This window comes from Xiphophorus hellerii, chromosome 9 (genome assembly GCF_003331165.1).
Source record: "Xiphophorus hellerii strain 12219 chromosome 9, Xiphophorus_hellerii-4.1, whole genome shotgun sequence".
NCBI lineage: Eukaryota > Metazoa > Chordata > Actinopteri > Cyprinodontiformes > Poeciliidae > Xiphophorus > Xiphophorus hellerii.
The window spans coordinates 27,275,872-27,293,277 of NC_045680.1; the positions used below are offsets into that span (position 1 = coordinate 27,275,872).

At 38.0% G+C, this 17,406-nt stretch overlaps 1 protein-coding gene across 1 annotated transcript in view; it reads right to left on the bottom strand.

Annotated features, from left to right (window-relative positions):
* The window catches only part of slc1a7b (solute carrier family 1 member 7b), a 64,981-nt gene that overhangs the window by 25,432 nt on the left and 22,143 nt on the right, over positions 1–17,406 (bottom strand). The window contains exons 2-3 of the mRNA XM_032572901.1: positions 10,491–10,570; positions 5,068–5,283 (exon numbers count right to left, since the gene is read on the bottom strand). Of these exons, the coding sequence (XP_032428792.1) occupies positions 5,068–5,283; positions 10,491–10,570 (296 nt within the window). The remainder of the gene's footprint in view (positions 1–5,067; positions 5,284–10,490; positions 10,571–17,406) is intronic.

Here is a 17,406-nt window from a genome sequence, read left to right on the forward strand (position 1 = left end):
CGCACACTCCAAAAAATTACGTTTTGTCCCTCACACACTACCAAAAACTCACGCATACTCCAAAAAAATAGCCTCGCATACTCAAAAAAATTACGTTTTGTCTCTCACACACTACCAAAAACTCTCGCATACTCAAAAAAATTACATTTTGTCTCTCACACACTACCAAAAACTCACGCATACTCAAAAAAATAGCCACGCACACTCAAAAATTACTCACGCACATTCAAAAAATACTCAAATTGCGTATACACACACTACTAAAATGTCACACACACACACACAAACGTTAACTTTCTCGCTCACATACACTACTACCAGCTCGCTCACATACACTACTACCAGCTCGCGCACATACACACAAACGTTAACTTTCTCGCTCACATACACTGCTAACAGCTCGCACACACACAGACGTTTATCTCTCACATACACAAGACTAAAGTTGAACACACACACAGTACTAAGACTCGTTTTATGTATGTGTGAGAGCGAGATTCTTTTTGAATGTGTGAGAGCGAGACTTTTTGAATGTGTGAGAGCGAGACTCTTTTTGAATGTGTGAGAGTTGTCACGGAAGAGGCGGGGCATAATTTTTGGATCAAACTGCGCATGCGTAGATCCTAAACTATAAGTTTCGATTGTTGACTCACTGTATGTTCTATTACTTAGTATATTTGTGCTTTTTTTTTTTTTTTTTTTTTGTTTATTTGTTTATCAGGAGAACATACATACATTGATATTACATACATTTTGCAAAGCTTACATGACTTCTCCGATTTTTTCTTTTTTTTTTTTTTTTAACACACAACGAACACAAATCCCCGTACTGACATAACAAAAACGAGACCAAATAAGTAAAATTACATAAAAAAAAAATAAAAAAAATAAATAAATAAAATAAAATAAAATAAAAAATAAAAGGGGGGGGGGATGAGGGGGTTGGACGGCATTGAGAGCCTAAAAGGCAACAACACTTTACTCAATTGTTCTGTAAATTTTAGTCCCATGACATGATGGGTCAGTCACATCAAGATATGCATTATAAAGGCAGAGATTTTAAGTATGTCACAAAAGGTGCCCACTTGTGAGTAAATTTTGCTGAACTACCTTTCACTGTTAATAAAATCTTTTCTATCCTTAAGCATGATCTTACAGTATTAAGCCATTGTGAAGTAGATGGAGATATAGGAGATTTCCAGCAGAGTAAAATGCAGCGTCTGGCAAGGAGAGAACAGAAAGCCAAGACCTCCCCCTGCAGGGGCGACAGATTAAGTGAGGTCCCTGGAACTCCAAAAATGGCAATTAGTGGATCGCTTCGGATCTGGATTCCAAAAACCCCTGAGAGTATGGAAAAGACATAGTTCCAAAATTTTTGTAAGTTCGGGCAAAAGAAAAACATATGACTTAAGTTGCAGGGAGAGGTCTGGCATCTGTCACACTGGTCCAAAATCGAAGGAAAAATTGTAGATAGACGGGATTTTGAGAAGTGGACTCTGTTTATCACTTTAAACTGTACAAGCTGTAATCTGGCACATGGTGTGCTTTGACGTATACTGAGAATAACTTTATCCCACCATGAATCAGACAGTTCAACACCCAATTCACGTTCCCATAGAGTTCTGGTTTTACCCGATGAATCGGGCTCAATTCCCATAAGCTTTCCATATATATTGGAAAGGGGTGATTTCAGATTGGGTGTCAAAACTAGAAGGTCGACCCATGGTGGATCAACAGGAAGAGTTGGAAAATTAGGGAACAACGAAGAAACACAATGTCTAATTTGGAAATAGAGAAACAGATGAGAAGTAGGTAGGTTAAATTTCGAGGACAACTCCGAAAAACTAAGAAATAGACCATCTTTGTAGAGATCTCTCATTGTACAAATGCCTCTCTCATGCCAAACTCTGTAGCCAACATTAGTGGTCGCAGGAGAAAATAAAGGATTTTTTAATAACGGCATTTTAATAGAGGGAGACATAAATTTAAAATGGGACCTAAATTGTGACCAGATCTTAAGTGTAGAGAGCACTATAGGATTTGTAATAACAGAGGATAGTTTAATTGGTAGTGATGAATAGATAATTGAGGCAGGTGAAAAAGATGTAGAAATCGATTGAATTTCAAGTTTACACCAGATCAGATTAGGTGAATTTAGCCAATAAATCAATTTATGAATATGTGAAGACCAGTAATACATTGCAAAATTGGGTAAGGAGAGACCACCACTCGTGGTGAACTGCTGCAATAGAGAAAGCCTCAATCTGGGGGCCTTATTGTTCCACACAAATGAAGAAACCATCTGATCGAGGGACTTGAAGAACTGTCTAGGCAAGAATAGAGGGATACAATGAAATAAAAAAAGAAGTCTAGGTAGAACATTCATTTTAATAACATTAATCCTGCCAATTAGTGAAAGAGGGAGAGAGTTCCATCTCTGAAAATCTGATGCAATTTGAGAGACTAGGGGGGCAAAATTCTGAGAAAACATTGAGGGCAGAGTACGTGTAATAGTATATTTGTGCTTTTAAATATATATAGAACGTTTAACTTTCTTGTAGATTAAATGTGCTATAGAAATAAATGAATCTGATTGATTGATTAAAAATAGCAAAATTGCTGTAGTACAATCTGTCCACTGGGTGCCAGATTGTAGCACTGCGGGCAGTCGTTGAATCGTTTAATGCGCCTGTCAAAGTGCTGGTTGCCTCCGGAGAAGATAGAATGGTGTTTAAAATGGCAGCTGCCTGACCAATTCTCTCTCGTTTCGAATTAGAGTTAGCCATGTTCGGTATAGCAAACTCTTTCTTCTTCGGCACTAGTTGGCGCCGGTTAATAATTCCTGTAATACTGGCACCCAGTGGACAGATTGTACTACAGCAATTTTGCTATTTTTAATCAATCAATCAGATTCATTTATTTCTATAGCACATTTAATCTACAGGAAAGTTAAACGTTCTATATATATTTAAAAGCACAAATATACTAAGTAATAGAACATACAGTGAGTCAACAATCGAAACTTATAGTTTAGGATCTACGCATGCACAGTTTGATCCAAAAATTATGCCCCGCCTCTTCCGTGACAACTCTCACACATTCAAAAAGAGTCTCGCTCTCACACATTCAAAAAGAGTCTCGCTCTCACACATTCATAAAGAGTCTCGCTCTCACACATTCATAAAGAGTCTCGCTCTCACACATTCATAAAAAGTCTCGCTCTCACACATACATAAAACGAGTCTTAGTACTGTGTGTGTGTTCAACTTTAGTCTTGTGTATGTGAGAGATAAACGTCTGTGTGTGTGCGAGCTGTTAGCAGTGTATGTGAGCGAGAAAGTTAACGTTTGTGTGTGTGTGTGTGACATTTTAGTAGTGTGTGTATACGCAATTTGAGTATTTTTTGAATGTGCGTGAGTAATTTTTGAGTGTGCGTGGCAATTTTTTTGAGTATGCGAGAGTTTTTGGTAGTGTGTGAGAGACAAAACGTAATTTTTTTGAGTATGCGAGGCTATTTTTTTGAGTATGCGAGAGTTTTTGGTAGTGTGTGAGAGACAAAACGTAATTTTTTTGAGTATGCGTGGCAATTTTTTTGAGTATGCGAGAGTTTTTGGTAGTGTGTGAGAGACAAAACGTAATTTTTTTGAGTATGCGAGGCTATTTTTTTGGAGTATGCGTGAGTTTTTGGTAGTGTGTGAGAGACAAAACGTAATTTTTTTGAGTATGCGAGGCTATTTTTTTGAGTATGCGAGAGTTTTTGGTAGTGTGTGAGAGACAAAACGTAATTTTTTGGAGTGTGCGTGGCTACTTTTTTGGAGTATGCGAGACTTTTTGGTAGTGTGTGAGAGACAAAACGTAAATTTTGTCCTAAACGGCCCCTCATAAATTACAGTTACTTTTATGCAGTGAGTTGGACAAAAGCACATCTGATAGAACCAGAACATCCACAGAAAAGACTCTTCACGCCAATGCAGAAAGAGTCCAAGCTGGGATTTTCCCCAAATCATCATTATTGTTTTGCTTTTCTTAAATATAGATATTAGAAAAACAAACAAACAAAAAAATAAAATCAAAATGTTATTGCTGTAAGGATGCAGTGCAATGACACAGATAATGATGTCTGCATTTCCGCCTGTAACCAGTTGGCTTTACAGTGTACATGTCTGAGTAACGTCATTCTAATTTTCTCTGCACTCATTTATAGATTATCTATAGATCAACATATTTGCATGTGCATGCTTGTTATACATTAAATTACCTCATCACTCTTAGTTTAAGTAAACTTTATCTCTTATGGTTATTTGTATGATTAATATTTAATAGCTATTCTATTCTATTCTATTCTATTCCACTGTGCTGCTATGGAGGAATTAAAAATCTAGCAGTTTTTCAGACTTTGTAAATTTATTACAATGTACTGAATGCTCAGATTTCTTTGGTTGAAATGATAGGAGATCAGAGCAGTTATTCTTCCTGGTTCGTTGTTCAGGTGGCTGTGGGTAGACTGGTAGGTAACTGGTGGATAAGTGCCTTGCTCAGAGGTTACCTCTACATGTCCCAGGGGAGGAAAAATGCATCAAACTGACAACTTTCTGAATTCTTCCACTGAGCCTCAGTTGCCCCAATAAATAACTGTAGACGTCATAACTGCAGTAGCTGCCTGAGGACTGAATCCACCAGCTCTCTAAAGATGTGCGCTCAGACTCGTTCAGTCAGTGTCCACGTTTCATCCCCTTAAACACTCATTCTGTAGGTTTCTTCCTCCGGATAAGTGGAGGCAGTCTTCCCATCAGTATCATTCTGAAGCTCAGCCTGCATGCTGCTTGTACTTAATGATTATTGCTTTGAGAACACTGATTTGCCAAGGCTCTGACAAGCATTACTTGTCCTCTGCTTTGTGTTCCTCCTGCTGATGTGCATCCATCACACGCCACCAGCAGGGCCTGTCACCCCGTCGGAATAACGGAACAAAAAGCGCCTCTTCGGTTCTGACGCCGTCACGTCTGCGTCTCTGCTCTCCCATCGGCCCGTGATGCCATTCTGAAGCTCAGACTGTTGGTGTCTTACCGGATTAGATCCAGCAGAGCATCGGCAGAACTCATGATGTGCTTGCCGCTGTCCTCAGAGTCCTCCTTCTGGGCCGCTCCGCCTGGGTGGATGATGGACACCATCATGATCCCTATGATCACAGCCACAAACGTGGTCCAGAGATAATACGACACGGTGATCAGGCCGAGCCGGCTGGAGCACTTGGCATCGAGAGCCGCCAGTCCAGACATCAGGCTGCAAGAAAGAAGAGTTGGATGTTCTTTATTTGTTCATGTTACACAGGATATGTAATCAAAAGTTGTTTGCTGCTGTTCAATTACATATTTTTTCTTGCTGATTTCAAACAAATTAGGCTTTTGTAAACTCCGAAAGTTTGCAGGGCTTTAGTTGTTCACAGATAAATAGGATTTGTCACAGTGCTGCTTTCATTTTGAATAATAGAACCATTTTATCTTTTCAGTTCTTTTTTTAATTTCTCATCTTTATGTAGTTTTCAGAAATACGTCCTCAATTTTGTCTTTTTATTTTCCCCACACATAGATGGGGGTGTACGTCACTGTATGTAACTGCTGTATTTATAGTTATCTAATAAATTTTAAAAATGAATTGTTTACTTGTGGATTTCAGTTGTGCAAAGCTCTATGTGTTGGAGTGTTTTATAAAACCTAATATTCAAATATAGACTTGTTAATAACGGTTTTGTTTTTTGTCATAAATGGAGCAAACACAAGTTGCATTTTAAATGTCCAAATAAATAAATACAAAAAAACAGCACTGCTTTTAATTAATTACTTTGTCAGGCTCAATAATTTTCTGTGACAAATTATAACATTTCACTAAATCAACCTGAGTTTGGGAGGTGGTGTGGAGGTGGAGAGTGGGCTCCCTACATCAAACCTCCATCTGAGGTTTGATTCCTGACCTCTGCTGAACATCTTGTCTATCATGTGGTTTGGTGGTGAGGCAGAGGCAACAGATCCAGGTCGAGATGAATAGATGGTTTTTAATGAAAATCAAAGTCCAAAAAACCAGGCAGCACAAAGGAGCGCAGGGCAGATGCTCACAACTGGAGACACAGGCAGACTAGACAAACACGACGCGACAAGCGACGAGGACCCGACAAAACACAGAGACACAGGTGAGACTAAATACACAGGAGGTAATTAGGGAGCGAGAAACACCTGGGAGTAATCAAAGGGAGACAGGACAACACGGAGACTCAGACACAGAAAACTCAAAATAAACACACAGAAAAACACGGAACATGACATTGTCTCTCCACCCTTTTCTTATGTCCTGTAAAACAGGCAACTGGAGCCACAAAATTTTGAAAAATACAAAAATTTGCTCCACAGCTGAACTTAATCATCTTCTAAATGATTGATTCAGGCAGTAAAGGCTCTTTCTGCTGCGTATCCCAGGATCATTTTTGTAAAACACAAGTGACATTTTCAATTATTTCAGTCCTTCCTCAGATGTTTAAGGTCATGCTGTCCTTGTTGACTAAAAAGTCATTAAAAATCAGAACTTGTTGTTGAGTTTTTATAATGATTTTATTTATTTTATCTTTTTTTGTGATAGGGAACAAAGGACATCTGGCAGATTAAAAATATCTGCAGAGTTAAAAATGTTTGCAAGTCGTTTTCTGATTTCCTCATCAGGTTCTTTATGTTTTGGACAAAATGTTGTCACACAATGCAGCACCAGAGAGAAGGGAGCCATCTCTCAGATTTCTCCTGTCATGATCCTGACAGATGGAGCTGCAATTAGTTTTTTTTTTTTTAAATGTTGGTCAACGGGGTTCAGTGTTGGACTCAAACATGAAGTAGGAAACCCTGAGGACATCAGCTGATTTGCAAGGACAAGAGGTCAGCTAAGGTTGTTTAGTTCTCTGATTAGGAAAAGTAAAGTTTCCTACTGGCTTCACTGTGCATCTTCACCAGTTCTATTGCTTTTGTTTTGGTGATTCACACATTTCACATTTTCACACTCTGGGACTCAGAACACATCTCCATCCTTAACACTATGAGGACTAGATCATCCAATAGTGTTTATACTTCTGTTTGAACATCTATATGTGGAACCTCCAGTGGTATTGAAGGCTGAACCAGACAGTGAAGGACCATAATTCTTTACCAAATATCTTGTCTCATTTCTCTAGACGTTTCCATGATGTCACTTAGGAAATTGCTCATAGTTCTACCTCGGATTCAAACAATCCAACTGCAAACGTTGCGTGACACATGACCTTATCCTGTTAACTTTACAACTTTGATTGGATAATCTAACGCAGGTAAATCCTTCCATTTTTTTTTTCTCTGCCTAATTTTTCTTACAAATCTGGCTCCAGTCACAGCACTCGTGTTTCCATTACGAAATGGGCTCAAATCTTTTTCTATATTCTGCTGATGTTGAAAAAACATGATTTTGCAATTCTTCCTCAAGATGAATGAGGAATGAAATTAAAATCACACATGAATAAGCTCCTTCACGCAATAAGTCATTCAAATCATGGCAGCAATAGACAGTTATACAAGATATATTCATAATTCAGCCAGCCCTCATCATCTATCAGCCAATCAGAGGAGACGTTGGCCTCTTATTCAGGGGTTGGAGCGACAAGCCCCGCCTACTTGGGAGCAGCTACGTATGCGGCGTTTGGGAAAAATTACAGTGAGTGATTTTACAGAAGAGTTATGGATTCTTCAACTTTTTATATCTGGTGGAGCCAAATGCACATTGTCTGAAAAACAACAAACTGCAAACCGCGAAGAAGACTACTTCCTCTCGTCTTCTTCATCTTTTCCACCAGTAGTAACATCCAGTTGTTGATCACGTGACTCGAGTGACGTGGAAAAAATGTTTCCATTGCAGATTTGTGAAATACTATACATATTCTGATACGGCTGAAAAACCACTGCATCCTACTGCAAAAACCTTTTATCAAAAATGTGAGTTTCCATTGAATGCATTTATTTTTGTAATTTCAATTAGCGCAAACCTATGGCTAATGGAAAAGCAGCCAGTGTGACTGAAATCTCTGCATTCACCCACTTCAGTGAATCAATAGGTTACTCATTCGGGACAAATTCACATATTAGCAAAAACCTAAAAATAAATAAGCAGATGTTTGTTTTAACACCTCAGTAACAGAAGAATGAGTTGGTTTTTTTCACTGTCTGGTTCTCACATTGCTGCAACATTTCTCCTGTGTGGGTTCACAACCTGAGCTGCTTAAATATTTGACTCAAAGTGAGACTTTAACGTTTTTTCTTGACTGAAGCGATTAGAACCATTTGTAGAATTTCCAGTAGATCTTTTTCTTGGGTTCTGTTTGGCGATTCTCTATATGAACATCTGAATCCGTATGCCTTGAAATGCAGACCTACTGTTGTTGCTTTGAAAAAACTTGAATGGGAAACATTTGAAGCATTGTTGGTGATAGTAATATTAATAACAGCACACAACTCCAGCTTTTATTACTGAATGCAAAAGTTAGATTTCCTTGGAGTCAAGGCTGTAATTAAGCATTTTTGCACTGAGACATGAATCACATTTCTATCAACAGAAAGGAATTGTAAACTGTGAGCTTCGATTATCATATAAAGGAGAAGGACGATTGTTGTGTTTCACTAAGAAACAAAAGTGGTGTGCTCCTGCTTTGTTCTTGGTTTACATTATTTTTTCTGTCACGATTCAGTGGAACTTGATTATTAACGCTGCTGTCTGTTCCAGTCCTTTAGTCCCTGTACTGGGATCAGCCCACAGAACACAAACAACTTATGTATTCAGCCAACAGGCTGTTCCTTTTATAACGTTCTTCTGTAAATAATAAAGCATTATGTTATTTGTGAAAAGAAAATCTACTTTCATAAGCGTTACATGAAGACATACTGTACATATACATGCCTTGTTGTTGTAAAGTGGAGTTCATGCAAACAACTCATTCCAGGATTGAATTCAAATGCCATCTTTTCAGCATATTAATAAATATTTGAAGACATTTTACAAGTTTCTTTGCTTCAACATGTACAATATTGCAACAATATTAAATTATGTTATGCACGTAAGCAGGAGCATTTCAGATTATAAATAAACATTCTGCTAAATAAACCAAAATGAAACAGACAACTGCATCTGTAACCATCTGGTGACACTTTAGATAAAAAAAAAAGTCAAACTGCTTTAAGCAGCTGGTCTCACTATTGGACTGCATAACCATCTATCTTAGTTAACAGGCCAGGCAAGAGGAGGATTACTTAAAGAAAAGGTAAAACTGGAGGAGCTGCACAGAGATGAAGCTCTGTGCAGCAGGACAGGAGATCTATCAACAATAACTAATAGTGCACTGTAAAACATTTGAAGGTGGTTTAACATGAAATTGAAAGTTTGTCTGCTGCATTTAAAATGCAATTTAAGTCAACAAGAAAACTGTTCATAAGGTTGATCTAACAAGAGACACGTTGTCTAAGCATTGCTTTTTAAGCTCATTAATCTTAATGCTGCAATTTAATCCAAATAATTATTTCACATTATACAAGAAAAAAACTGCCCTCACCTGGTTAAAGGACACATTTCTCTATTATTTTTTACTCGCAATAAAATACAGTAAAAATAACTACTTAGTTTACTTTAGGATAGTTAAAGTTCTTGTTTCAAATTGCATGAAGAAATTTTCTGATCTGATAATGAATTTTATTAAACATCACAATGAATTCTGCTATGAAATATTTTGTGTGAACAGGACATTTGTCCTCATGCGTTGCATTAAAATGAACATTTTTCTTCATAACACACAAGAGTGAGATCAATGTAACACACTTCCATCTCAGGATACATTCTGCTAAGCATTCTGGGAAACAGTCTCCACTGCTGTCTTTTTCTTCTTTCAGTTTTTTAAGTGCTAACCAAAAACTCTGTTTTATTCAACTGTTGTAGATTTGACAAAGTTAATAAAATTTAACACAACTTACTACCGTAAGTTTATCTTTCACAAACTCACACATGTAGGTTCAAAATCTAAAACTGGCTAAATTTATTTGACAGAAGATAATAGACACAACTAAATGTTTTACAGTGTGGTCCACTCCTTAAATCTTGATGTCAGGTGGAACAGAACGGACAAACGTCAGATGAAGTTCTTATTGTAGTTTTTTGAAATCCATGTAGGGGACAACTAATGTGGAAACAGGTCAGATTAGAAAAAACGGAACTTTTTAGCCTTTACACAAAATGTCATATAGGACATAAGATCTAAATCTGAACCTCAGTGAAACCATAGTGAAAGCTTGGTGGTTTTACATAAAATCCATAGAAAATACATAAGAGTTTGTGACACAATGTGAAAAAGTTTTTCATATTGAAAAACTTTTTTTCAATGCAGCCCAGAGGTATTGATTCTGGCCATTGCAGAATTGTGGCGGAGCTGTGAGTGCAGGTACCTGGACACGACAAGCGGCAAAATGAGCATCTTCAGCATCCTCATTAGGAGTTCACCAGGAAACTGGAAGTACTTCACCTCCTGCAAGGAGCAGAGCACAGGACACAGCAGGGAGAGGTTCATTAAGGAAGTCCATGAAGGAAGGATAAGAAAAGCAATCTAATGATATTTAAGAAAAGGTCATGATTAATAATAGAGGATGGTAAAATAACTTCTGAATAGTCTCTGAATGTTCCACCTTAGAAGCAACCAGAGGAATGAACAAAAATGAGGCTGGTGACATTGATTTTCCTTTTGTAGTTAAAAAAACAACAAACTGGTGCACATTACAGACATGGCAACCCATTAGTAAATCTTTTGATTTTCTTATTGATCCCTTTTGCCCCAGAGACTCCCTCCTTTTTGAAGACAGTTACAACCCCCCTCCCAAAAAAGAAGGTCCTTAATTTTCTTTATGGTAAATGGTCTGTATTGGATAAGTACTTTATCAATCAGATGATAATCAGGTGCCAAATGTAACTGTTTAACTCTCCCGCAGTCTCAGTGCGATGCTCAGGAAGAGCGGCAGATGTCACAGTCGGCTCTCCGGGTAACTCATCGTCTCTTCAGTTCGCGAAACCACAAAAAAGCTGCTGGAAAATGGCAACCTGGGCAGAACTGCACACGCAGCAAAAAGTTCAGGCTAACTGATCTGAACAGAGCAGACAAATACTTATAAAGTCTCTCTGAGAAGATCTGCCAAACAAGAATCTCTTGGTAACTTACAAGCTGTTTTGATTTCTACCCCAAAAGAAGATAAGCAGGGCATTAAAGCTGATCTTTTCCATCACAGAGGCAGATTTAATAGGTGAGGCAAATTAGAACTAACTGACAGATTAGTTGTTACAGTTGCTAAAATATTATGTCTGTCAAAAATAACATCCAGTACAACTCTTTATCATTCACCTCCTTTAAACTATGTACTCTTCCTTGATTAAGCACAGATTTGTTGTGCTCATCTTTTGATGAAATGCTTTTCATCTAAGAAATCGTGATTGCAATTTTAAAGCATCCATCCAGTTATATATAATCTTTTCAAGCATTTCAATCAGCTAATTTTTTATGCTCAATAGTTACTTTTTTCATATTAATTTCTTTATTTACTGATATGATAACTTTCTAACTTGAATGATCCTAAGCTGTAACACCATGTTACAACAGTGGTTCATTTTCATTAACATTAGTTAGAATTTGACATAAGATGATTATGTTTTCTTAAACCTGTGTTCATTTTTAGACAGTCAGACAATTATCACTAGAACATCTGACTGGTTTTAATGGATCCAAGACAGAGTTTAGTATTAGAAAAATCAATGCAGCAAAAAAAACCCTGACTCGCTCTCTCTTTTCAGCAATTTTAAGAGGTTCTGACTGGAAACTTGCAGGACATTAGAGAAAATTTAGACATATTCTGAAAGTAACTGGACGAAACCAGCATCCTCAACAACTACATCAAAAGTTTTGAACGAAGGCCTGGGCAGGTTTTACCGCCTGCTAACTGACCAGCCTGTCTGTTCCAGTCTTTTGACGATTCAGATTCTGGCTGCTTTCTGCTCCAATACAGCTTTCTATTTGCTGTTGTGGTTTGAGGCTTCAATAATTTCTGTTCGGAGAAAAACATGAACATTCCCGGAATATCATTTGCTATCAAGTAAATAGTCTGTTTGATAAAACTTTCAAAAGCCTATAGAGTTTAAGGAAGGTCAGCTGAATCAAGTGATACTCAGAGACAAGATAAATGTCTTTTTCTCATTCTTACTTTATAATTTAACCAGAATGTTCATTTTGAAAATACTGTAATTAGAATGTGTTTAATTAATGGAGTATTGAAATGAGTCAAATACAGTATGATAATAAATAATCCACAGTGTCAAACATGACCTTTTGGCTGAATAAAAGAACAGTTACAGGTTAGTTAACTAATCAACTAATCAATGCAAACAAATTGTAATTATAAGGTACACAGAAAGCATCCGTACATGGACTTTAAAATCTTGCAAGGCCTGAGGACTGACACAGCCAATCCCAGAAAGTTTAAAAAGTCAACACCAAATTATTTTGTCTTTATTTTAATGAATAAAAACCCTGTTTAACCCCTTCTGCTCTGTCTGTCTCTCTCTCTCTCTCTCTCTCACACACACACACACACACACACCCGCACGCCTGCAGACATACACACAGTGTGGTATCATCTTTCCTCCTCATATAAATACTGAATTACTGCTCACAGCAGGTAGGCCTCTATGTGTCATGACCTCCGCATCTACCCCACTTAGAAAAAAACAGACACTTGGATGACTGCCAGAGGAAAAAATCTATCAAACTGAGCATCTACATAGAAACCAGAGCTGACACATCTGAGCAGAACGCTGCATGACTGAGAGACGTTTGTTTCAGCTGCAGAAAAAAAAGCAGGCAGGAACTCTTAACAGCCATGCAGTACTCTCTGATTATTGGTGACGCTGCTGTTAAAGGAGAGTTATTATGCGAAATCCGTTTTCTTCAATTTAATGTCATGTTATAAACCTCCATCAAGCACATATCCAGAGTGTTGCTTTGATTCTTGTCTGAGAAATCCTTGAAACTGCAGAAACAAGAACTTCACCACCACCACCTCCTGCTGGATGATCCTGCACAGTCTGTTGTCCAGGACTTCACAGAGGATGGTCAATACTCAGAATTAAATGAACCCTGACTAACATAATCCTCCCCTGATGTTTTATTGGTTCATACATCCAAAACTCCCACTGCTGTGTGTTCAGAGTAAAGCCCAGGGTCTGGATCTCAGAGAGCTTTTAAAATCCAGCTCATAATAGAAGTACAGCAAAACTATGAAAATAGTGGTTAATGTCAAATCTCAATATCTGCAGCACTCAGTTAAAAGATGTTAAATTAAGCTAAGGTAACTAAATAAAGCATGACTCAATGTTTCAATTGATTTTTTCCCGTTCAGTTCATTTAGATGGTGTCAACTGACAATAAATACAGCATTAAGACACTATAGAAAAAAAATCAATATAATACAACCATACAGCCAATTCAGTTTATTTTTATTTGTTTTTAATTTATTGTTTATTGCTCTCAATCCTAATGTTATGTTTCATGTCTTTTGCTCCATGGGCCCAAACTTCCAAGTTAAAAGTAATCGGGGGTCACAAGTTTTTTTTGTTTCCAAATGAATTGCAATATTTCTGTTTTATGATCTTTAGATGTTTGGGCTTTTATTTCTGTTTGGTTTTGATCATTGCCTTGCTGTTTATTTCTGTTCAGTAGTTAATACTCAGGTCGCTTGTCTGTATTAATTTTTATTAGTAAGGTGTTACCACATTACTTTATTCCTTGGTGTTTAGTTTCTTAGTTTATTTTTGTGTTTTGATCTTTCTCTTTGTTTACTTTTGAGTCTTAGGTTACATTCACAAAGCAGGCAAAAGTAAGCCATATTTTTATCTACTCTTTGTGTCAGTCGGAACAGACCAACTCCAATCTTTCCACCCTCCAAAATAATCTGATTTGTACCTTTTCCAAATGGAATAGTTGTAATAAGAATAAACAATGGATGATAAATTCCAGATGTGATTAAAGAAAGTCTCTGTGTGCAATTATAAATCATATTTCTTTAGCTAAGTGACATCGTGAAGAAGCTTATCATTATTTGTGTCTGTGACGCTTTAAGCATAAAGTTACCTGAAAAAGAGATCATAATTTTTATCATTATCACAATATTACAGCAAAATATTGTGATAAAAGTCAAAGTCCATATTGCAATACCTTAACCAACTCAAGATCCTTCTCAAAAAAATATTTTCATCTAAAGCAGTTCCAAATCTAGATATTGTATTTCAGCTTGTCTGAGCAAACAAATATTTTTTCTCTGTTTTGCATTTTTCATTGAACAGCTCTTCTTATTGTCACTATTGTTCAAACAAGCAGGACTTGTGCTGCTACATTCTTGAAACTACAGATTCTCAGAGTATATGTGTATTAGTGTGAGTGTTTGCAAATACAAATAGTCATGGTTGTTTTATCAGTAAGAAAATACTTTTTGATCATTTGGGACTGATCATTTGGGTTTCCACTGGATGTGCTAAAATACAAAATCAGGGAAAATCAGATTTTAAGTATGAAACCAACTTAAAGAAGATGGGTAGACGGGGGAAGAGATTCCTGGATGAGACATTTTTAACCCTTGACCTCTCGAAATGTGGTAGCAGTGATACTTCAGTTGAGTCTCAGGCATGGTGATTTACATGGCCTCTAAAAGGCGAGACTCTCTGTTACCCATGGAGACATGGAGCATCGCTCTGACACCTCCTGCTGGTAGGAACATATGAATCATGACAAGAACTGCAGTGCTGCCCCATCATGCTCCAGATACTGAGAGAAGTGATGAGCTAATCTGTGCAGAGGATTTCAAGAATGTCATGACCGCATGAACTCAAACAGGAAAAGGTTTTCTAATGACCAAAAGCCACTGTCAGCCACATGGAGACTGTTGCTATGCCGATCCTCCTGGCTGCAACTGTTGGACAGCAGGATGTATTGCTATGCTTGTTATTAGTCGATCATGCTGGGGTGGAATCCATTGCCAATATCTATAAAACAAACGCATTTCGGCCTACTTTGTCATTGTCAATACACACAAATCAGACAAATCACACTAATTATTTCATCATTATGGCATATGATATATTTGGGGCAACGATAATTTTGTCATCAACATTCATTTGTGAGAAGCTGGCAAAAAAAAAAAAAACAGTAAAGGGAGCATTTAAGCCAGAATTAAAATTGGTCCAAGAAAGGAACAGGGATGAACTGCAGATGGCTCATGGGCTGGAGGGGCTTACTGATCCACATGGGAGGCTAAACGCTGTTCCATGTGTTCAGATGAACCAGTGCAGCTCAAACTGCTGGTCCTGATAGAAAGGTGTCAGAAAACAAAGAGGATTACAGTTTGGTGCGTTTTGTGGCTTCATAGCAGCAGACCAGTGAGGATGGAGACAGCTGCGGCATTACAGCAGATAAACATGTCCTGTTATAAAGCAACAATGGTTCAGGAACAGCATAGTGAACGCAGAAAGGTTTGGATGTTAAATTGGCCTCAAGTTCTCAAGTTCTTAATTCAAATGAGACACTATGGGATGTTCTGGACAAACAGACCTGATCCATAGAGTCAGGTTTTCCACCCCAGCTGGTCAGCTGCCTTCTTGGCTGCTGATCTGATTAATGATTAGCTGGCAGCAACTTAGCTGCCAGCGCTGGAGAACGAGAAGATTACTCACTTGTCTCAGCTTTGGAGATGCTAGTGACTAACATACCTCCTCTGCTGTCCATTAGTATAGACAAGTTGGTGCTAGCATTAAAAAACTAACAAGCAGCATTCTAAGGCCGGCCTCCCTCTGGATTAAACATGCTTTTTAAAACAAAATTTTATCAAGAAAAATGGCTGACATTCAATAATCTTTAATGCACGTAATATTAAACACAAGGCACATTTATGCACAATGATATCATGAATAATTTGGCAAGCTTTATAATCGCAGATATTGTATGTCAATCTTTTCTCATGATATTTTTTTCTGTGTTCACATGTGTAATCCAGTGGTTGAGCAGCTTAGGCATGCTAGTTGTTAGCCTCTAAAATGCTAACGCGAGTAGTCTCCTTTTGGTGCCATCGTTAATCGGATCAGTAGCTGCCTTAAGAATGGACACATTGTTATTCCAGTGTTGCAAATAAATGTAATTCATCATTGTAAATTTATGATTTAACAAGTGGAGTAATTATTCGTTCACATAATTCCAGATTTGTTTCAAATATAATAAATTAAATAATTATTTGGAAAGTACCTTTTATATTTCATAAGGTCTGTCTAATTTAATATTACAAGAATGACAAAAAAAGCCTCTTGTGGTTGGCAGTAGTTACCTTCATTGCACAATCGGGCATCAGTCACCTGAACAGATAGAAGCATGAAAGTGAGAAAGGATGTAAGTTATGGAACTAAAGTCATTTAGAAGCTCCAGCTTTGCAGACAGGGGATGCCAGTGCAACCATCGTGACAGACCGAGCTTTTCCACTCTTCTTCTCTGACACTTGAGTACATAGATTTACTGTCATGAAGTGCGGGTGTGGTGAGTGGTGAGGCAAACGCAGCAGACCCAGGTTGAAGTAAATGAGTGATTTTTAATGAGGAATGTCCAGCAACACAGTCCAAACAACGGGCAGCACGGCCGAGCGGAAGCCAGGGCTCGACGCCGGTAGCAACCGTTAAAACGACTGGATAACACGGAGGACAGAACGCACATTAGACGACTGCAAGACAAGGACCCGACAGAGACGCAGAGACACAGGTGACACTAAATACACAGGTGGTAATTAGGGAACGAGAAACACCTGTGGGTAATCGAGGGGAGAACAGGACAACACGGAGACACAGAGACACAGAAAACTCGAAATTAACACACGGAAAACACAGATCACGACATTTATTTCCACTTAAACACAACCCATAATTCATAGCGAAAAGCTCATCTGTATCCAGCAAACATGGCGCTCGTGTGTTTTGTCTCGTCTCCTGGGCTGCGGCCTCTCTGCAGACCAATCTCATCTCTTCATTCTGTCAAAACAAACTTGGCCATGGATCAGGGGTTTGAAAAAGCTTCTTAGGACGTTTTTTCAAACCTGATGTCACAGCTGTGGCTCAGCAACAGATGTCTAATGAAACAGAACATACTGCAGAGAGTGGACAGCATGCAAAGGAACTCTTGCAAACACTGTTGGTCTCTGGAGATGTGATCAATCATCAATGAAGCATTAGTGCATTGGGATCATTTTCTGTTCACGGTCATTAACGGACATAACTTTTTATGTGGCCCTCTAG